The sequence below is a fragment of the Aspergillus uvarum genome (assembly GCF_003184745.1).
Source record: "Aspergillus uvarum CBS 121591 unplaced genomic scaffold BO82scaffold_38, whole genome shotgun sequence".
NCBI classification, from domain to species: domain Eukaryota; kingdom Fungi; phylum Ascomycota; class Eurotiomycetes; order Eurotiales; family Aspergillaceae; genus Aspergillus; species Aspergillus uvarum.
The window spans coordinates 102,621-122,332 of NW_020291335.1; the positions used below are offsets into that span (position 1 = coordinate 102,621).

The 19,712-nt window shown below is 55.6% G+C and overlaps 9 protein-coding genes and 1 non-coding gene across 10 annotated transcripts in view; 4 read left to right on the plus strand and 6 right to left on the minus strand.

Moving 5' to 3' along the window:
- Positions 1-75: 75 nt before the first annotated feature.
- BO82DRAFT_384509 (Zn(II)2Cys6 transcription factor) lies at positions 76-3,040 on the minus strand (the record flags this gene model as incomplete). The annotated part of the gene is made up of 5 exons (XM_025638110.1): positions 76-756; positions 855-1,876; positions 1,933-2,438; positions 2,534-2,972; positions 3,020-3,040. 5 exons carry the CDS (start codon positions 3,038-3,040, stop codon positions 528-530), a joined length of 2,217 nt encoding a protein of 738 aa, XP_025490452.1. The 3' UTR covers positions 76-527.
- Positions 3,041-3,751: 711 nt separating this feature from the next.
- Positions 3,752-4,398, plus strand: BO82DRAFT_393197 (DUF4334 domain-containing protein). The gene is made up of 3 exons (XM_025638657.1): positions 3,752-3,796; positions 3,863-4,136; positions 4,205-4,398. Exons 1-3 carry the CDS (start codon positions 3,789-3,791, stop codon positions 4,364-4,366), a joined length of 444 nt encoding a protein of 147 aa, XP_025490453.1. The 5' UTR covers positions 3,752-3,788; the 3' UTR covers positions 4,367-4,398.
- A 424-nt stretch (positions 4,399-4,822) lies between these two features.
- Positions 4,823-6,273, minus strand: BO82DRAFT_384510 (NADH:flavin oxidoreductase/NADH oxidase; the record flags this gene model as incomplete). Its single annotated transcript, XM_025638111.1, has 2 exons — positions 4,823-6,035; positions 6,100-6,273. The coding sequence occupies 2 exons, from the start codon at positions 6,271-6,273 to the stop codon at positions 4,950-4,952; spliced, it is 1,260 nt and encodes a 419-aa protein (XP_025490454.1). The 3' UTR covers positions 4,823-4,949.
- A 464-nt stretch (positions 6,274-6,737) lies between these two features.
- Positions 6,738-8,377, plus strand: BO82DRAFT_355635 (SDR family oxidoreductase). Its single transcript, XM_025635501.1, has 2 exons — positions 6,738-6,949; positions 7,007-8,377. The coding sequence occupies exons 1-2, from the start codon at positions 6,919-6,921 to the stop codon at positions 8,227-8,229; spliced, it is 1,254 nt and encodes a 417-aa protein (XP_025490455.1). The 5' UTR covers positions 6,738-6,918; the 3' UTR covers positions 8,230-8,377.
- Positions 8,378-8,856: 479 nt separating this feature from the next.
- On the minus strand, positions 8,857-10,056 carry BO82DRAFT_417899 (ketopantoate reductase family protein; the record flags this gene model as incomplete). The annotated part of the gene is made up of 1 exon (XM_025640046.1): positions 8,857-10,056. The coding sequence occupies exon 1, from the start codon at positions 9,982-9,984 to the stop codon at positions 8,860-8,862; it is 1,125 nt and encodes a 374-aa protein (XP_025490456.1). The 5' UTR covers positions 9,985-10,056.
- Positions 10,057-10,200: 144 nt separating this feature from the next.
- Positions 10,201-12,399, minus strand: BO82DRAFT_355636 (C2H2-type zinc finger protein). The gene is made up of 3 exons (XM_025635502.1): positions 12,351-12,399; positions 12,214-12,291; positions 10,201-12,161 (listed from the first exon to the last, which is right to left on the minus strand). The coding sequence occupies exons 2-3, from the start codon at positions 12,236-12,238 to the stop codon at positions 10,399-10,401; spliced, it is 1,788 nt and encodes a 595-aa protein (XP_025490457.1). The 5' UTR covers positions 12,239-12,291; positions 12,351-12,399; the 3' UTR covers positions 10,201-10,398.
- Positions 12,400-12,933: 534 nt separating this feature from the next.
- BO82DRAFT_t208 lies at positions 12,934-13,005 on the plus strand. Its single transcript has one exon. It is a non-coding gene; the product is annotated as a tRNA-Met (tRNA).
- A 508-nt stretch (positions 13,006-13,513) lies between these two features.
- Positions 13,514-15,889, minus strand: BO82DRAFT_375727 (MFS transporter; the record flags this gene model as incomplete). Its single annotated transcript, XM_025637489.1, has 10 exons — positions 13,514-13,580; positions 13,659-13,731; positions 13,833-13,966; positions 14,020-14,110; positions 14,197-14,627; positions 14,702-14,788; positions 14,886-14,918; positions 14,974-15,218; positions 15,389-15,530; positions 15,606-15,889. 10 exons carry the CDS (start codon positions 15,887-15,889, stop codon positions 13,514-13,516), a joined length of 1,587 nt encoding a protein of 528 aa, XP_025490458.1.
- Positions 15,890-16,735: 846 nt separating this feature from the next.
- BO82DRAFT_384513 (NADH oxidase) lies at positions 16,736-18,151 on the plus strand (the record flags this gene model as incomplete). Its single annotated transcript, XM_025638112.1, has 5 exons — positions 16,736-16,841; positions 16,935-17,439; positions 17,478-17,643; positions 17,723-17,839; positions 17,870-18,151. The coding sequence occupies 5 exons, from the start codon at positions 16,736-16,738 to the stop codon at positions 18,149-18,151; spliced, it is 1,176 nt and encodes a 391-aa protein (XP_025490459.1).
- Positions 18,152-18,464: 313 nt separating this feature from the next.
- Positions 18,465-19,712, minus strand: part of BO82DRAFT_313238 (NAD dependent epimerase/dehydratase) — a 1,886-nt gene continuing 638 nt past the window's right edge. The window contains exons 3-5 of the mRNA XM_025632469.1: positions 19,434-19,581; positions 19,089-19,361; positions 18,465-19,000 (exon numbers count right to left, since the gene is read on the minus strand). Of these exons, the coding sequence (XP_025490460.1) occupies positions 18,671-19,000; positions 19,089-19,361; positions 19,434-19,581 (751 nt within the window). The 3' untranslated portion in view covers positions 18,465-18,670. The remainder of the gene's footprint in view (positions 19,001-19,088; positions 19,362-19,433; positions 19,582-19,712) is intronic.

Consider the following 19,712-nt stretch of genomic DNA (forward strand, 5'->3'; position numbering starts at 1 on the left):
GAATATAGAGTATAGACAGCCCTTTAGAATTAGTCTCTACTGCTGTTCGCTTTTCCTTTATCTTCAAGCTGTTTTCTGGGATGATGGATGAATTTAGGTTACAGAAGGCTATCTGAGGAATGGGCTAAGAACCACCCGGGGGGAGGGGGCGGTGAGGGCCGCCAACAGTATTTGTTGAGAGCATTCGATCCAAAGTAAGTTAAACCATAACAGAAAATGAAGATCCAAACTTTTAATCAAGTTTTGAGAAACATATGCAATCTCCTCCCAGCAAGAGCTGGAGTAGAACTATCACAAGTTAGTCCCTTAGACTGCTCTGTACTGCACAGCCCTTCTTTTACACCCTTTGATACTCATGGTACGAAAGTGGCGAAATCACACATGAACACTGTGGGGCAGAACTGTGGCCGAGAAGGTCTATTGTACCCGATTGACTGATTGTCAAAACACGACAAGACTAGCTGGATAAGATCAACGCCCTCGGATTATTCCTCAAGATGTAGCGGCGGAAGAGCTGCTGGGAGTCGTCAAAACAGACTCTCGGGGACGTTCTGCGTGTCGAACCCATTGGCCACCCAGTAAGACTGGTAGTTCGTGTTCGGGGCATTACCGTATAGATCAATATCGCTCCCGCTCGAGACAGGCACGTCGAGGTTTATGGGGCTTGGATTCGAGATCCCTTGCTTCGCCGGGCTCGCAAGTCTGGCGGACTCCAACGATACCGGCTCTACAGGTGGGTTGTCCGCATCGCTAGTGCTAGTATTCTTTTTGTTAGCCTGGGAAAGGAAAAGCAAGAAAAGATGCAAGAGGTCTGAGGTGATTGAGAAAGAAACCCCTCGGTGCTGAACACGTACAGTAACCATGGAAAAGCGTCGAACAGATCCAAGTCGGTGCCAAAGAAATCGCCCATGGAAACCAGTGCCTCCTTGGCCATTTTCATGATGTCGGTACTGATGACTTTGCCGGTCAGGGGCCCCACGTGCTGGATCTCGTCCAGGCACTGGATCCCACGCTCCACCGTCGCAAATGTCGCCCGGGCGTCCTCCTGCGCCGTGCGCGGGTCCAAGACATCGTAGAGAAGGGTGATGCAGGCGGAGGCGAGGAAGGTGGCCATCGTGCCGTCGGACCGGATATCCGGGAACCGGCGGTAGTAGACGTCGTGGGCGAGGTCAATCAGGCCGCGGGCGGCGTTGATCGAGGCGGCGATTGACTCCCGGATCTTGACGGGTCCCGTGGCGTTGCTCTCGGCCTCGGCCGTCGAGTTGAAGAAGGTGGCGTACATCAGGCTGGGGCGGTGCATGAGCATGCACGTCAGGTAGTAGATCATCCCCAGGCTGATGCGCTGCACCTCCTGCCAGCTCTCTCCGATGGGCAGATCGCGGTCGTAGAAATGAAGATACGACGGGAGCGACTGCGCGATCGACTTCAACCTCGCATCGCACTCCAGCAGGAGCGTCTCGGTTTTCGACACGTCCGAGATCTCTCGCATACAGTTCGGGGAGTACGTGGCGATCGACACTTTGTCGGCCACCCGGCCGATCTTGGCCACGGCCCGGATCCAAGCGCACTCGACCGTGGGGCGCAGGTACTCGGGCTTGTCGATCTCGGCGCTGGCAATGCTCTGTAGGAAAATATCCTCTGGACAGGCGGTGTCGACCTGATCTTCACACAGACTGGACGGGCGGCCAATGAAGAGGGCCGAGATCTTCTCATTGGCAAAGATGGTCCAGAACGTGACTCGGAGCCGGTGCATGCTCAAATTATGGCCATCCGTCACCTGTGATCGATTAATGCCCAGAGCCAGGACATTGCGAGCGGCGTACCCAAAATACAGATATGCCTCATTGGGCCTCATGATTTGAAGCGCGTACATAGCCTGGGGATGCTCACACGTTAGCGTTGGATGGTGAGTTGCAGTGTGGTCGCGCCAACCTTCAGAAGCATGAAGTGAGTGCCCTTCAAACTCGGTTCTTGGAAGTACATAGCAAAGTTGTTTGCCTTGGTAGAGAAGTGCTCGGCCCACAGATCAACCCAGTCGACGGTCTGCTTTCCTTTGTAGCTTGACACACGGGCGCCAATCGCGAGGACCATGTATAGCAGGTCCTTGTCTCTCTGGACCTTCCCTGGCTGAGGAGCGTCCCACAGCTTGGTCCAGGTGTCCATGATCTCCGAGTAGGCTAACAGGGGCATTTGAGGATGCATGATGCGGAAGTAGGCTTCAATAAACAAAGTGCCCGTATCGCGGGGGAAATAAGCATCGGTCTGGGACGAAGGGGCATTTTCGCTGGTGGTTCCCCTCGAAAACATAAACCTCTCCAGGCCCCATTTTTCCAAGGCCTCGGGGACAGTCGAGCTCCGCCGGAGCGCTTCACTGGGGTGGAAGTTCCTCTTCACTCGCTCATAGATCCTTTGAATGAAGCAAAAGTGTGACGAAGGGCCTGTGAGTAACACGTTAATCATCAGGAACCTAGGGACTTCCGGCTCCCAGGCACCATCTACGCCGGTCCAAACTGGCTTACGCAAAATCTCGTACCATAAAATTGAAATGACCCCGTGGCCTGGTTGGATACCCCAATTCCAACGCGTAGGGCCTGGTGCAATTTGAATTGAACCAGGTCACTAAACACTTGCGGCTGGGGCGGAGGTGGTGGAGGAGGAGGAGGAGGAGGAGGCACCACCACGTCTGTGGCGCCAAGAATCCGGCTGGGAGCTTCAAGTGGACGTGAACTGACTGGTCTTGGGTTCTCTTTGCGCGAAGAGTCTCTCTTCCTTCTGGCTCTCCCTGTCCGATACAAACATTGACGGTGATGCTGTTCACATTTCTGGCAGGGGTGGCTCCCGTTACACCTGATCTTCCGAGACCGACAAGGCTCACAGGCCCGAACGACGTGAATGCGACTGTTCTGGTGAGACAGTGTAGAGAGTAGCCTTTGTACAGGAGCGCCTGGTTGACTTTGCGCCATCTTGCGTGCCTCTTTCCTGGGAGAGGGGTCTTTCCTGTGGCCGCGGCTCTCGGCACTAGTCTGGGATTACAGGGCATGACCGCATGCATGCATGCAGCTCGAACTGGGGACTGGAAAAGGTGTATATCCGAGTGCTAATTCCGTACCGGAATTAACACGGAATTAGCACGAGAGGCCCGCAGAGACCCTTATTCCGAGAATCGATCCACTACTTCCAGCTTGCTAATTCCGATGATCCACAGTGCGTCCCCGAGAAAGAGGGGGCCTGCATAGTTGGAAAGAAATGATGAAAAGATAATCAGGGTTTTGACACCATTGTTTAATTACCCAAACAGCCATGTATAAAAGTATGTCTATCAGATTCTTGGAGTATTTAGTGGTAAAACAACCATTTAGAGCGATTTCGTTCTTCGATGTTGATGTTGTATCTGGATAGCTTGGATCTAAGTCATTTACTGCAATCCTCAGAATCCAGTCGGCCTCATACACTTGACATGTTGTTAATGAACGTTGGTCACACGGAGTGGCCACTGCATCCCGTCCCTCGTAAGGCGCACTATAGGGCGTGAACCGGCCGGGGTTTGCCCGGCATTTCCTAAGCAGAGCCCCATAGTTACTCACCATGGAAGCCAAGCCCCCGCCATTCATGCCAGAGTGTTATCGTCACGCTTTCCAGAAATTTTCTTGAAGCTTTGAAATCACACTCGACTGAGTAATATGCAGTTTACACGGGTGGCATATATAACGCCCCCAGTCCTACACCCAGACGGAAGCGTAACCCACTATCCATCAAGCAAGCCACAGTAACGAACAGTCACCCACAACATGTCCTCGTAAGAAAACCCCCCTGCCTGTTGCTATACTCCCTACCACCCAATCCTAACGCAATACCCTTTCAGCGCATCCGAAAAATACCTCGTCCTCACGCAAACCAAGGGCAAAATCTCCCCGCAGACAGTCAGCGATCTCTTCGACCAGCTCCCGCCTATCAAACCCTCACAGCTCCTCGGCAGCTGGAGTGGGGGGTTCTGCGACACCGGCCACCCCACGGGGCCCAAGATGGAGGAGATCCACTGGGTGGGCAAGGAGTTTCACTCCCTGGATGACGTCGACCCTGTGATTGTGTCCCGGAACGGCGAGAGAGCCAGTTGGGGGCAATGGGGGCGTGCTACTGTATGTTCCGAACTCCCCTTGGCTTTCAAGCCCTACAGCCCATGCTGATATTCGAACCTCGATGGTAGTTACGGGAGATGGTGTACCGTGGGGTTCTGTCGACAGTCATGATCTATGACGACCGGCCGGTGTTTGATCACTTCCGGTACGTGGATGAGAATGTGGTGGCCGGGGTCATGGAAGGGAAGGCGGTCGAGGGCGGGGACTTTTATTTCTACCTGCGGCGGTAGGATTGTGGTGGTTACAGTACAGGAAAGTCCAGTAGAGTAGTGAAGGGCAGTGAAATGAAGTGAAGTGAGAGAACAGGAACCATGGTTCTATCGACCGGGATCTGCGCCCTAGGGTCCTAGGGCGGCGGTGACAACGGGTCGGCTCCACCTCTCCTATAATTATGGTTCTCATCTCGACCACCGCAGTACTACCTCATAGGCCTGCTTGTCATTTCCAGCCATGAAAGCCCTGATGCTCCCCTTCCTTTGGTCAGTAGCATGTTTTGGCCCTGGAGAATATAGCGGAGGCGTGAGGGCGCAGACACAATGGTGAGACTCCACAAACCGAGTCCCCATCTCGGGCTTGGTAGTGACATGAACATCGCGAATCAAACCAAAAGAACGCTCGCGTCGTTGAACCTAAGTATATGCGGAGTAGGTACGCAGAAGCTCACAGGCGCGGTGACTATCATAGCCAGCAAGGAGAAAAAAGAATCAAGCATATATTCAACCAAAGCCAGTCCTCTAAAGTCTATAGTCTGACACGAGTCTATGATAACGCATTCGAAAGCACAAAAAACCCTTCCTCCAGCTACGTGCCAGCTTAATCAAAAATTGATGCCTTCATCGAGTTAGGCTGGATGTACTCCGAGGCATTACGGAAGCTCGTGAACCCCCAGCGGATCTGCGCGGCCATGGCGATCTCCACGTCCAAGTCCTTGGCAAAGTGCCACGCCAGGCCGGTGTCGCGCTGGAACGCTCGTCCGACCAGGATGACGTCCAGGTTATCCTCGTTCAAGATCTTCTCCGCCAGAACGCCGTTGTTGATCATCCCGACCGCCGCGACGAGCAACCGATGGCCAACCGCCCTCTTGACTGCCGCGGCGAAGGGGACCTGGAACCCCGGGCCCCCCTTGATCTTCTGCGAGCTCGAAACGCCCCCGCTGCTGATATCGATCAGATCCACGGCGCCCTGCGCCGCCAGCGCCTCGGCAAAACGGACGGTATCATTCCCCTTCCACCCGGCCTCGGCCTCATTCCAATCCGTCGCCGACACCCGCAAGAAGACCGGGACATCGGCACCCACCGTCTCGCGCGTGAGCTGCGCGATCTCCAGCGGCAGGCGGATCCGATTCTCCCAGCTGCCACCATACCGATCCGTGCGCTGGTTGGAGGAGGGGCTGAGGAAGCTAGACAGCAGGTAGCCGTGGGCGGCGTGGATCTCGATGAAGTCGGCGCCGGCGGCGAGGGCACGCTTGGTGGCCGCCACCCAGGCCATCTTCAGCTCCTCGATTTCGGTCGCAGTCATTGCCTGGGGTACGATGCCGTCATCGGAGAAGGGGATCGCGCTGGGGGCCATGACGTGGTCCGTCCAGCCGCCGACGGCGTTGGTGGCCACCCCGCCGCCCAGCCAGGGGGGCAGCGTGGAGGCCTTGCGGCCGGCGTGCGCCAGCTGGATGCCGATCTTCTGGCCCTGACTGTGCGCAAACTCGATCACCTGCCGGATCGGCTCGATCTGCGAGTCCTTCCAGAGCCCGACGCAGCCGGGCGTGATGCGGCCCTCCGGGACGACCCCCGTGGCCTCGATGATCATCATCCCGGGCCCGCGCTGCGCGATCCCTCCGTAGTGTGTCGTGTGCCAGGGGGTCATGTGGCCGTCGTCGGCGCTGTATTGGCACATCGGTGCCAGCTGTGGAGCGAGTTAGCTGTGCCAGGTGCAGTCTCCTGGTGGGTAGGCGGAGGATGAGACTCACTCCCAAGCGGTTCTGGAAGGTTTGACCCCGAATGGTCAAGGGCTGGAAGAGCTTCGGGATGGGCTTTCCGCTGGTTTGGGGGTTGCGCGCCGTGCCCGCGGGGGGAGTCTGCGCCGGCGTGTAGAAGGAGACGCCCGGAGCGGGCTTGACGGGAACATCGGGCCAGTTCGTCATTGTGTGTGTGTCGTTGTTGTCGTGAATAGTAGATTCCTTGTTCTGGGTATTAGAATGCGTATCTCATGCGCCATCATGCTCAGGCTGTAGATCCAACTTCTTTTTTATAGTCCCCCGGGAGGGTTGCTGGGTAGTATAGCTGTGCTCGAACATTCGGCTCCGCATTGTCTTTTAGGATGATTTCTAAGCTGCGGGGCGTGGAAAATGATTTCCAGCCCCACCCCTATTGTCGGAGACATTAGTAATAGCTCAGGGGTTTGCGTGGGTCAAAGATGGGGAGGATCTGATCGGTGGGGGTCGAAGCTGTAGGGCGTGAAGGGCGCAGCAAACTCCGGGAATCCAGTCTTGGCGCCGACAGGAAGCGAACCCGTTTGGCAATTGACTTTTCTTTCGCTCGGAACCCACCAAGTGATTTAATCCCGACACATGTGGCGGATGGCATGGGCTAATTCCGCCAACGATGATATCACTGCCTGCGGGGAAGCAAACCCTGTGGGCGATGAGAGACTTCCAACGTCATACTCCCGAAGCACCATCGCAGCATACACAATTGCTCGTACTTAAGACCAATGGCGACCATCTAGCAATTTAGTACGGCCCTCATCCACGATCTTGCAGAATTAAGGAACATTCCCCCCGGTAAAAATGCCCTCAGCAATCGTCACTGGAGCGACCGGTATGACCCCTTATCTCCGCCCGACAACCTAACCCTAAACTCACTATCCACTCCCAGGAATCACCGGCAGTGCCATCGTGCACCATCTCTGCAAAGACGACCTATACGATAAGATCTACTCTCTCTCGCGCAGCAACCCCGGGTATGCAAGCCCGAAGGTGCAGCACGCGACGCTGGACCTGCAGAGCTCGGCCGAGGACATGGCCAAGGACCTGCAGGGCGTGCGCGCCGAGTACGTCTTCTTCTGCGCCTACCTGGCGCGCGACGACCCCGCGGAGCTGACGCGCGTCAACGCAGTCATGCTGCGCAATTTTTTACGGGCGCTCGAGCGCACCGGCGCGATCAACCACCTGAAGCGCTTCATCCTGACCTGCGGCTTCAAGCACTACGGCGTGCACCTGGGCCATTGCAAGCAGCCGCTGCAGGAGGATGATCCGTTGCTGGAGAGCAGCAGCAGCACCGCCTGGCCCCCAATCTTCTACTACGAGCAGGAGCGCATCCTCGCCGAGGCGGCCGCGCAGGGCGGCTGGGAGTGGGTGGTGACCCTCCCGGAGGACGTGCTGGGGTATGCGCGCGGCAACTTCATGAACGAGGCCACCGCGCTGGGACTGTACTGCGCCGTCAGCAAGGCGCTCCCGGGCGCCCTGCTGCCCTACCCGGGCTGCAAGGCGAATTACTTCGCCTTCAACACCTGGACCTCGGCGAATCTGCACGCAAAATTCTGTCTGTGGGCGGCGACCGCCCCGCACGCGGGCAATAACCTCTTCAACGTGATGAACGGCGACACCGAGAGCTTCCAGAACCTGTGGCCGCGGCTGGCTAAGCGGTTCGGCTGCACGCTCCCCATCCCCATGTTCCCCGGGGGCGGCGGGCCCGACTCCGCCGGGTTCGGAGACTATGAGGCGACGACGGTGCGGATGGAGAATCCGCATCCGATCACGGAGCAGGAGCAGGCGATCGGAGTCCGGGCGGAGGGATCGCCGACCTTGTTTCTGCAGGTCGATCCGGAGAAGTGGGCAAGGAGGGAGGATGTCAATGTGGCGTGGGGCAAGTTACGGGATACCTATGGCCTCGATCAGAAGGCGTGGGAGAAAGCCACCTGGGACTTCTTGACGTTCGTGTTGGGGAGGGACTGGAGCTGCGTGGGGACGATGAGTAAAGCGAGGAAGTTGGGTTGGACCGGGTATGCGGATACGTGGGAGGAGCTGGAGGAGACGTTGGCGGTGCTAGAGAAGGAAGGCGTTTTGCCTCCGGTGGACAGGCTGAAGCAGGATTTCTAGGTCATATCTAGTAAGGTGGGTAAGAATGAATGAGTATATATAATGATAATAGTTTTCAATGTTATTATGTACCTTTGGGAAGCAGACGACCCTGTCAGCTATAGCGGGGGAACTGCGATATGCTGTGTGCATCAGGAGCTTTTGGGGGACCTCTATGTTTATAGATTTTCATTCGGCGTCTGAATTCTCTGCTCATTTCAAACAGAACAATCAGATATCGCTCAACATAGCCTAGATGGACTGTCAATTTCTTGCGTTGAGTCCTCGATTCCGCTCTACCAGAACAGCTTGCATCAAAGTGCAGTCCCAACATACAGCAAGTCCCTCTCTCCCCACCCAACCTTCAACAAAGTCCACCTACATCATCCCCAGATTCCGAACCCCTATCACATGAGCAAATATACTTCTAGAACTGACTATGTGCTAATAGAAAGAGTATGTTCACACTATTGTCCAGAAAGCACATTCTTCAAACAACCTAACCCCACGTTCCTCCCCGGCTTTCGATTTTCCAGCAAACCTCATTCCCAATCCGAGAATAGGGCTTCCCGGGGGAGAACCCCCGGACCCCCCTTTCTTTCAGCTTCCCGGTAACCTGTATTCCTGTATTCTGGGGCTTCGGGTTGAGGTTTACTGGGGAGCTGAAAGAAAGGGGGGTCCGGGGGTTCTCCCCCGGGAAGCCGGCCTCCCCCTCTCCAAAACAGCGGCCATCAGCCCCTCATTCACCGCAACCTCAACGCCTACCTCCCCCCCTCTCCTTACCCAATACCCATTAATAAACCTGACCTCCGTCTCGCGCCCGCACCGCAAGTCTACCACCATCGAACACGTTGTCTCCCGCGTCCGCTCCAACACCCCATTAACCGTGTCCTCCAACCGGTCCAGCGCGAACCGCGCCGCCACGCCCTCGACACCCCACAACTCGGGCAGTCGCGGCACGATGGCGGATATCTCGTCTAGCACGGCGCGGCGCAGCGCGGGCTGGGTGAACAGGAACTTGTTCTGGGCGTTGTGCAGCGCGCAGACGGGGTTGCAGAAGGCGTTGACGGCCAGTTTTTCGAGTTGAATTTGCAGGATCTCGGCGTAGGTGGGGTAGGTAGTCGCTGTGAGGAGGGGGGAGGTTGGAAGGGCGTCGAGAAGGTAGTCTTCCCCTGACGCTGTCTCTTTGGCGGGGTCTGGGGATTGGCTGGCCGGGCGAGGGACTTTCCCTAGTGAGATAGCGGAGGCGCCGGTGTGCGTGACCTCGAACGGGGTGCTCAGGGTGACGCCGTGGGAGATCACGCCGACGATGTAATTTGGTCGGGTGGCGGGGTCTGGAAAGAGGTGCTCGTTCACCTCGTCGATCATGCCGCAGCCGTTCTGGAGGAAGAGGATCGTCGAGGACGGGGTCAGGCGCTGCTGCAAAGGGCGGAGGGCGGCGACGGTCTGCGTGGCTTTCACGGTGACGATCAGGTGGGCGATGGGGCTGGTTGCTGGATCGTTCGAGGGGGGTGGACTGTGCCAGGCGCGAGTGGTCGGGTTGTAGATCTCGAGGTCGTAGGCCCGGTGGTGGGTGGTCTGGCCGCTGACGGTGTGCAGGGTGGTTCGGCTGCCCCTGCGAATGTATTCGTCGTATAAAGTCTCGCGGTGCAAGAGGAGCGTAACTGCTGGCGGGGTCGGGAGGATCTCGTTCAGCCCGTGGGCTGTGAAGGTGCCAATGCTGCCGAGGCCGAGGACGTGGACTCGTGGCTGCGGAGGGGAGAGTTTGGATGGCATGATTGCGGTCTGCGAATAGCTCCGGCTCAGTGGCTTAGGGGTCGATGGCAATCGAGATTGACGGAGAAGTCGTAACATGGTTTGAATTTGACTTGTAGCTTGCACTGCGTTATCTATCCGAGGTTTGCAATGCTTTTGTCTGTTCAATCACGCCCTACGCCCTACGCCCTGTCAAGGGATTTTTACACGCCCTATGTCAAAACTACGCCCTTCATACCTCAACCAATTCAATTGTACTCTCATGGTATACGATTAGAGATGGCGAGAGTTTATAGACCTCCGATATCCTGTCGAACCCTCCATCCAAGGCCGACCAAAAGTCCATCTGTGGTGTCTGCAACCTCAACCATCATTCCCAAAGCTAAATACACAACTGAGCCATGAAAGAACCTACACAGTGTCCACGTCCCAGAACTAACAGGTCTCCTCTACACCAGCCTCCGCCTCTCCCTCTCCCTCCCCATTCTTCTCACAGTGACACCCTTTAAACGCCGCCAACCACTCGGGATTATCCGCCACCGTCTGATTCCACGTATCGTCCGAATCGTACAGCACCCGCCGAGACTCCCGCTGGAACATCTCATCCGTGGGCACGACTCCCTTCCGCATCTGCTCGCGGGCGAACCGACTCAGATGCAGGGTGAGCACCTGGGTGAACGAGCTCAGCTGATCGGACGCCACCCCGGGCGCCATCGCCTGCAGCGGCGGCGCCACGCTCGGCACGGCGGGGGCGACGATCTCGCGCGCCGCCTGCTGGTCGGCCTCGCTCCATCGTGCCCGCGACGAGATCTGCGCCAAGTGGTCCTGGACCTCGCAGCTGGTCGCGGAGAACGGGATGACGCTGCGCGACTCGGACCCCAGCAGATACGGCGGCAGGGCGTTGGCGACCAGCGCCGCGAAGTCCGCGGGGAACTCATGCTCGCCGCGCCAGTCCGCCATGGTCTGGCCGCACCGGAAATGCTCCGCCAGGTGCTCGACGCGCTCCTCCCAGCTGTGCAACCGGGCGTCGCAGAACCCGCAGCGCGAGGTGATGGCTGACTGGCCGATCTTCCAGCGCTCGAGGTCCGGGGGCCCACCGCCCCCCTTGGTGGGGAGGATGTGGTGGACGAGGCGCAAGTGCTGCATGAGGTGATCCTTGCGACGGAAGGAGCGGCGCGTGCCGGGCTTAGTTTCGCACGCGGTGGCATCGTGGTCGCTCAGATGGGCGGCGTCCGGGTCGGGGGCGCCGCAGAAGGCGCACAGCATGGTTTCCGGCGCGGTGGCAGAGGGAGTGGTCGTGCCGAAGGGGGCGCAGTACCATGCTTCCAGAGTAACATGCAAAGATTTTTCGTGGCGCGCCCAGTCGTACTTGCTCTTAAAGCGATCGCAGCAGAAGGTGCAGCAGTAGCGGCGCAGGGCCTGGGTAGAGCTGGTGGTGGTGGCCTTGGTGGTCTGCTTCCTACGAGGGGCGGTTTTGCCCTTCCGGACCCTGCTGCCAGGGCCTTGGACTCCTAGACGGTCCGCTGCGGATGAGGTTGACCGGCCTGATTGCTGGGAGTCCCGCGACGATGCGCTGGACTCGCCGCTGGTGGTCGACGCGGCTCGTCGGTACTGGCGGAATGCGTGGCTATTGCCTCCCGCTGCGTTGGGACTGATGTTCTCGGGCTCGCTTGGGGCCGTCTTCAGCGCATCAAGGATGTCTGGTATCAAGGCTGGCTCTTCCTCCGGGGGTGAGTTCCGCCATCTTTCCATCGGGTTCAGGTCGCTGCCGGCATTCGGAATCACAATTGGGCCCGCTTGCGCTCCGGATTGACGGGTCAGGTAACGACTTCGACGACGAGGGAGTTGCCGACTCGGGCTGGCAGGAGAAGGATCCGTAGCAGGAAAAGCTGCTCTAGTTGAGCGCAGATAATCATCATTTCGACAAGAATCGCTTAGCCCGGCCCATTTTTGGAACTCAGGAGCGGCGGCGAACATGTGGGGGAGAGCTGATAGTGAATGGTCGTTTAATTGCCCACTTGGCGGCAATGCAGTGAGCGGGCGGTCGAGGCCCAACTCTGCTATAGAAGGCGAAGGCTGATCAGGATAAGCGTTCAGGTATTGGGGGTTTATCCAGTCATAGGCGTTGAAAGACGAAGGATCGGCACGGAGCAGAGCTGGATCGACCGCTTCCACGTGGTCCTCCTCACCGGTCATAGCTGGGGTTTCGATTAGTATCGCTGTGCTGTCGAAACTGGCAAAGGTACTTACGCAGCTGGGCAGTCTGTTGATTCATGCTGGGGAAACTCTCCGGTGTAAGTCGTAGTAATGTACTGTACGGTAGGGTGACTGAGACCGTCCAGCATAACTTAGGGCACCGTTCGAGCAGTAGGGGTGAGGTTACCAACCACTGATCTGTAACTAGAATTCCTGTCTCGGTTCTTGACTCAATCTGCAGTGATTTCAAGGCGTATATTTGCAATGGACGTAACATCAGGAGTCATGACAAATCAGAAGCATATCGCAAGGGTCTGCCTGCGCTGACTCTCCCCATTACATAATCCCCGCCTTAGGCAGCCACCCGCAACTCAATTGTTAACGACGTTGCGTGACTTTGATGTCACTTAGCATAGTATTCTTCTTATTGTCTTGCTGCTTTTTTGTCCTGTCTTGTTCCAATTGACCATCCAACGTATTAGTTGAGTCTTCATCTTTTCTCTTTGGCCTTGCAAAGCTGCTGTATATATTTGGAACCGGGCACCAAGAATTTAATGTTCATCGACACAGCAAACGTTCCACCAGCCGTCTTGGCATAAAGAGTTTTCAAGGCAGCAACAAGAAACATAAGAATTCACTTCCAAGAACATGCCCAGCCTTGCAATCGCCGAAGATAATTTGAAATGGCTGTTGAGATACTGAGGAGAAAAGATGCAGCGATATTTGTTTGAATTGAATCATATAACACAAAATCTCTGGTCTAATATCAACCCAAGCATGTTAGCTCAGGGGAAGAGCGCCGGGCTCATAACCCGGAGGACCCTGGATCGAAACCAGGACATGCTATTACTTTTTTTTTCCCCTTTTCTTTTTCCCTCTATCTTCTTCCACTTCCTCTTTTGCATTTATCACCCATTTGGAGTAAAGAGTCAAAGTCCAGTATTCATCAATTCCCAATTGCCCATGTTGCGGTGGACGACTCCTGATAATTTGCAATTGCCCTTCGTGTGTTCTGCCATAAATCATATCATCTGTTACCTTCCATGTTTAACCTGAATGATATTCGTAACTTGTTGGTCAAGGCATGGGCCGACGGCAAGAGCATGATAGTACCGGCGGTGCTAGCGGACAGGTAGTACGCGGGGAACAGAATGAATGATGTTCGGCAATGAGCTCTCTATTGCTGACAAGAAAAATATCACAACAAGCCACACATAGCCAAAGAGAGAGCGCGAGACAACGCGTCCAACAAGTTGATTCTATCATATACAATGATCGACGGCAATAATTTCCAGCTTTCAAGTTCTATAACCCCCCTCCCCTCGAAGATCAATGGATAACACCGCAAAACCAGTCAGCCACTGGCGGTCGAGAACCGGCTCTTTTGTCGAATCCGCGAGCCATACCGAAAAAACAAGTAGCTGGTTGCCGACATCGATTTGGTTAGTGAATGCCCCTGACCATACGAGCACATGAATGGATATAAGTCGTTCACTTACGGGAATGGGATCATAGCGAGGGTCAGGAACGCTAGCAGACTCGTAGCCCAATGGTAGCCCAGGCGGTTATACACTGCCCACCAAGTCTCGGCCAGTTATTAGCAATAGTCTAGAGAGATAGTGAACGCCTAGCAGGTACTATGAGGATGGTGAAAGGGATATGGATGAACGCACTCTGAACACCGAACAATGGGAAGACACCGGCGAATGCAGACCGGGCAAAGCTGTTGGCAGCAAGGGCGCTAGCCGCGTAGGAGGGGTATGCATCTACCAGGAAAGTGAAGATGCCTGAGTAGACCAAGATCGTTCTGGCCATCATCCATTAAAAACGCTCGATGGTGATGCACTGTTCTGTACGTACCCTGCGCCGAAGATACCACTGCCGATGATCGGGCCAATCCAGTGGACTCGAGGATAGACCGTCCACGCGAAGATGAATAATCCCGCCGTGACTTAAGGGGCGCCGACGATCGCTGGAACAGGATCAGATCTGACGTGATGCAAGAAGCAGGAGATTGCCGTGGCTGTTTGTACATACCAGGCGGAAGTCGCCATTCCGGCTGATATTGAGACTCAGACTCCGTTGCCATTGAGCCCGATTGCGACTTTGTCAAATGCACCCGTTCCAGGCGGGCATAGTTCCACCGCCAGAAGGGATCCGTCAGGATGGCCAGAACCATGCCCACCAGAAGCCCCAGAAAGCTACAGCCCCGTTGCCAGAGTGAGAACCCGTAGACATTCCCGAAGACAATCTGGAAGGCCCCGAAGAACAGGTACAGGATTCCCAGGAGGATCGCAGAGAAGATACACAGGCTCAAGCACATTGGCTCGAGGGTTAGGAGGAGAATTGGGCGATAGATCGACTGTTTGATGCTAGCAGCCACGCTCTGCGTTTTCTTGTCGAGTGGACTCTTCCACCGATCGTCGCCCAGCTCTTTGCGACGAGCGGAGGCTATCTGTTGGAGGAGTCTAGAGCAAAGGAGAAAAAAACGGTCAGACCTGCAGCAAAGGAAGTCTAGGGTTGAGGGAAAGTTGGATTCTACATCGGGTGATATGTTTCCGGCACGACGAAAAATATCGACACGAGCAACGCGCCAACCCAGCCCATCAAAAGGTAAAATGACCAACGCCTGGATTCTTGGTGAGCACGATTCTCGTCAAAGTCCGTCTTAGGTGGGCTACGGTGAATGGACGAGCGATCGGTATGTTAATGCAAATGATTCTTACCAAGTGGTGTACTGGTTAACAAACCCACCAAGTCTTGTTGCCACGGTCAGCCTGCAAGCATAACCAACGTATCCAGAACCCAACTTACAGAGGTCCAATCTCAGGCCCAACGAAGGGACTAGCGGTGTATAGCATCATGGGGGCTGCCAGCTCTTGCCGGGTGAATAAATCCGCCACGGTGCCCCCAGCCACGCTCAAGAAGGCACTCCCTGCGAACCCGCTGAAAAACCGACCGATAATCAACGTTTGGATATTGGTTGCCACAGCACACGGGATGAGCCAGATGAGGAAGAACAGCAGTGAAAAGAGGTAAATCGGCCGACGTCCATAGAACTGGTAGTATTTGATGGATTGGAACAAATGGTTAGAACAAGACAAAAGGCAGGAACTCGGTTGGAGGTTTCAAGGTCGGATCTCATTTCCCTTACCTCGGACAGGGGACCTAGGACAAGCGGACCGAATCCTACCACATTAGACAACGCCAGCGATCGAAGCGAAGCCACAGGGAGGGCCTGGAAGAAGGGGATGAGCAGACCCAGCCCCCAGATGAAGAAGGAGAGTCCCAAGGTAGCCACGATCTGTGAACAGTGGAATTGGTGGGTGATTTGCGCATAGGTCGTGGTGTAGATCGATGAGGTGCAAGTGCTAGTCCCGAAACCACACCAGTAAGCATTTTAAGACCCTCCTTCGATTTTTAAAGGGGTGCGGGGAGGTCCTTACACGCACATAGACCCCAGTGATACAAGAATCACGATCAGCCATTTCCGGATCACATTGAAGTTCCGCGGATTACTAGGGTTGTCTGGATCCCAGTCTACTACAAAGCTCTCTGAGTAATCTGCCTCGGTCCTAGAAGGGCTGCTCGATTCCTTGGGGGGACAACATGCATATCCATCATGTAAAGACCAGCACCGGCGCAGCCCAGGCGAGCCGAGGGACTCAGTGGCAGGAACTTGGCGTGAAGGGATATGGGTCTGTGGTGTTGATGGTGTTGATGGTTCCATTTTCGGGGGCTCACTGTTGGCGGCAGCGTCGGGATGAGGATGGGATAGGGGAAAGGTATGATTGTTATACCCTTCTCATATTGAGACTAGACATTCATTGAACACGTGCGCGAGATATACTACGTATACTCTGACCTACTAAGAGTAGCCTGTGCTGCTATTTGACCTGAACCACCTTCGAGGACATCACTTGGCTACATGTGACGATTGCTCAAGTCTTCTCATGATTAGTCAGTCATATTCGGTCGCATTCCTGATCCAATTCAAATCCCAAGAATCTCTCCACCCCGGGATTAGGAGTAAATCTCCTCGCACAGTTTCGTATAAGTGCTTGTTCCGGTCGGAGCCAGTCGGTGGGGTGGCAGTGGCGTTGAAACTCTTATTCCGAGCTTCCTAATTCCGACGTGTCCCCACATCTCGCATCTCGGTAACCCTAAGCATAGCATAGAACACTATAATTATACGTATCGCGACTCGATGCGTAATTCCGTAACCTTAAATCGAGTTCCTCCGTACGCCTCCCGCCTCCATACGCCTCCCGCCTCCATACGCCTCCCGCCTCCGTATGCCTCCGTGAAGTATTTATCATGGGTCCGTTTTCGTGGCCAAGATGATATACATACACAGATACTTAGTAAAGTACTAGATCGCCGCTTTCAGCAAGTACACTACAGGATAAATAATAGATCGAACCATCCTCTGTCTGCGGTCGCAATTCACAAGCAACAGATTCACAACAGAGTCTCAAGCCAGGGACACTGATCAAAAGTCATTGCCTCCTTGAACTGAATACATCCCACATATCTCCTCTCATTTTACCCCCATTCATCTAGTCCGACATCAAGCATGTCGCGAGCCGGACAGCCCGTCGATGCCTCCTTGCTGGGACGTCCTCTGGAATTCCCTTTCTCCAAGCGGACGGCCCCCAACCGGTTCCTCAAAGGCGCCATGAGTGAGCGGCTGGCTTCGTGGTCGGAAAATAATCTCGCAGCCCGGGGGATTCCCTCTGAAGAGTTGATCGGGGCATAAAAGGTCTGGGGCCAAGGGGAAATCGGCCTGATTCTCACCGGCAACGTGATGATCCACCCGCAGCAACTCGAAACCGAAGGCAACCTGATCATTCCCGCGGACGCCCCGTTCCACGGGGAGCGATTCGAGCAGTACCACAAGCTGGCCGCCGGCGCGACGGCGAAGGGGTCTCTGGTCGTGGCACAGGTGAGCCATCCCGGTCGCCAGACCCCTTACCACCTGCAGCCCCACCCCATCAGCTCCAGTGAGATCCAGTTGGCGGGCGAGGTGCTTGGCAACACCTACGGGGTGCCCCGCGCCGCCACGAAGACGGACATCCGCGAGGTGATTGAGGGCTTCGTCCACGCGGCCGAATTCCTGGACCAGGCCGGGTTTGATGGGATCCAGCTCCACGCAGCCCACGGCTACTTGCTGAGCCAATTCCTCTCTGAGACGACCAACCGCCGGACGGACCGCTACGGAGGCAGCCTCGCCAACCGCATGCGGCTGATCCTGAGATCCGCGAAGCCATCGCCGCGCGCGTCCGGCCCGGCTTCATCATCGGCGTCAAGGTCAACAGCGTGGAGTTCCAGCCGAACGGCTTCCAGCCCGCGGAGGCCCGCGAGCTGTGCCGGACCCTGGAGGATCACCGCTTCGACTTCATCGAGCTCTCCGGCGGCACGTACGAGAACTGGAAGATGGACGATGAGTCCAACAAGCGCGATTCGACCAAGCGACGGGAGGCCGTAAGTGATCTACATCCTTCATCTAACCATCCCCCTTTTGGGAAGACATAGCTAACGTGCTCCTGTCTTTCCCCAACAGTTCTTCCTCGATTTCGCCCAGATGATTGCCTCCTCGTTGAGCAAGACCAAGGCGTATTTGACTGGAGGCTTCCGGTCCGCCAAGGGGATGCTCAAGGGTCTCGAGACGCTGGATGGGGTTGGCCTGGCCCGCCCGCTGTGCTAGGAGCCCTTCCTCTGCCGCGATATCCTGGCGGGCAAGGTTTCCGGGGCCCTGGTGCCCCGCATCAACCAGTATGACTTCGGATTGGCGGCCGTGGCGGCGTGCATTCAGATGTGCCAGATGGGGACCGGACTGGCCCCGATCGATCTGAGTGAGCCCGCCGGCGCCGACGCGGTGACCGCCGCGGTGAGCCGCTGGGCGACGCGCAAGGCCACCGACCGATCTGAGGATGCCCTTCATCCTACAGTCATTGCTGACTATGCGGTGCCTTTGACTGTCTGCGCTTAGAAACATTGTGTCTTCTTGTATATATTGTAGAATGGGGTTGAATAGCGCTTTTCGTTCTTTGGTCTTGTGTTTCCCCCTTTCTTTTTTTGCTTTGCCCGAAAGATAAATTCTACGACGCTAGTTCTCAATTGGGTTGTACCGGTAGTTAGGGTTGACGACCCCGAGGCCGTAAAATGATGTTAAAGATACTTAGACTCATAGTAGGTTTTAAATTTTTACATTTAGTTTTAAAACGCTATGTTATCATTTCCGCAATGTAGTCATATATCAGGCAGTATGAGTTTTACTATATGTATAAGAATAGGTGGCAGTAGTGTTCTTAGCCTAATAACACAGGAGGGGGTACAGACTACCTTCTTCTACTCTAAGGCGTGACGACAGAATCCTGAGTCCGGGATCATAAAAAAGAATGGATGCAGCGAAGCAGTGGATCAGGACTTTTATTCCGCACCTTATTTGTTCTCCGTCACATATAGGTTAAGATAATCAGCTACAGTACGAAGAGCACGAGCAGCGTACTCAAAGGACCTTATGCTCCAGCATCGACTTAACCGTGTCCGTCACACTCGTCTCGAGGTCGATATAGTTCCATCTCCCCTGCGGCGAGCCCTTGGACAGAATATCCAGACTGACCGTCATATCCCACCCGGTGGGGTGAACCCCAGGGGGCAAGGTCTGCGAGGGGTCCCCCGCGGGGACTCGATCACTGAGGGCGGGGAAGTTCTTCCGGATGATATTGACAACTAACTGCGGGCTGAGGAGGCCGGAGATGAGCAGGATCCGCTGGCCCGCCGCTGCCGGGTTTGTCAGCGCATCCACATGGCTCTGCGCGACGTCGCGAACATCCACCTGTGTTATCGATGCCAAGCGGTGAGTCAGTCAAGCGACTCGCCTTACGACAGGGGTGAGAAAATGAAAGCTCGGGGCAGGAACCCACAGAATGATAGAATGGGAACGTCACCCCTTCAATTTGCAGGTGGGTCCCGTCGATGAAACTCTTGATGGCGAACTGATTGGTTTCGTTGACCGATTGGGGCCCGGAGATGGGATGCAGCATTGGGCCCGTGATCACGTCCGGGTTGATGACCACCAGGTCAAACTGCGGCGACTCCTTCGTCACAAACCCCCACGCGGCTGCTTCGGCCCGCGTCTTGGAGACGTTGTATCCCAGCACGGGGTCGTTGCGCTCAATGGCTTGTTCGGCGGTGACCTATACACAGTCATTAACATATCAGCCCTGTGGAAGCAAGATCTCTATTGTACCACCCGGCACTATACTTACCGGGTTCCAATCCTTCTCGGTATATGGCTTCTCCTCCTTGGATAGATCTTCAAACGAATTGAGGACGGAAACGGCACTACCCAGCAGGACGAACCGTTTCAAAGAGCTCCCGCCGTATCTACTGGCGGCTTTCAGGATCTCGGTGGTCCTGTTTGAAGAGATTATGGAATACGAATGAACGCGGGTCCCAATCTAGGGCAAAACAACTGATCTCTTTCGGTCACAAGATTCCGGGAAGGAAGCTCTAAGTGTGACGGATTGGGGCGGGGAGTGGGGAGG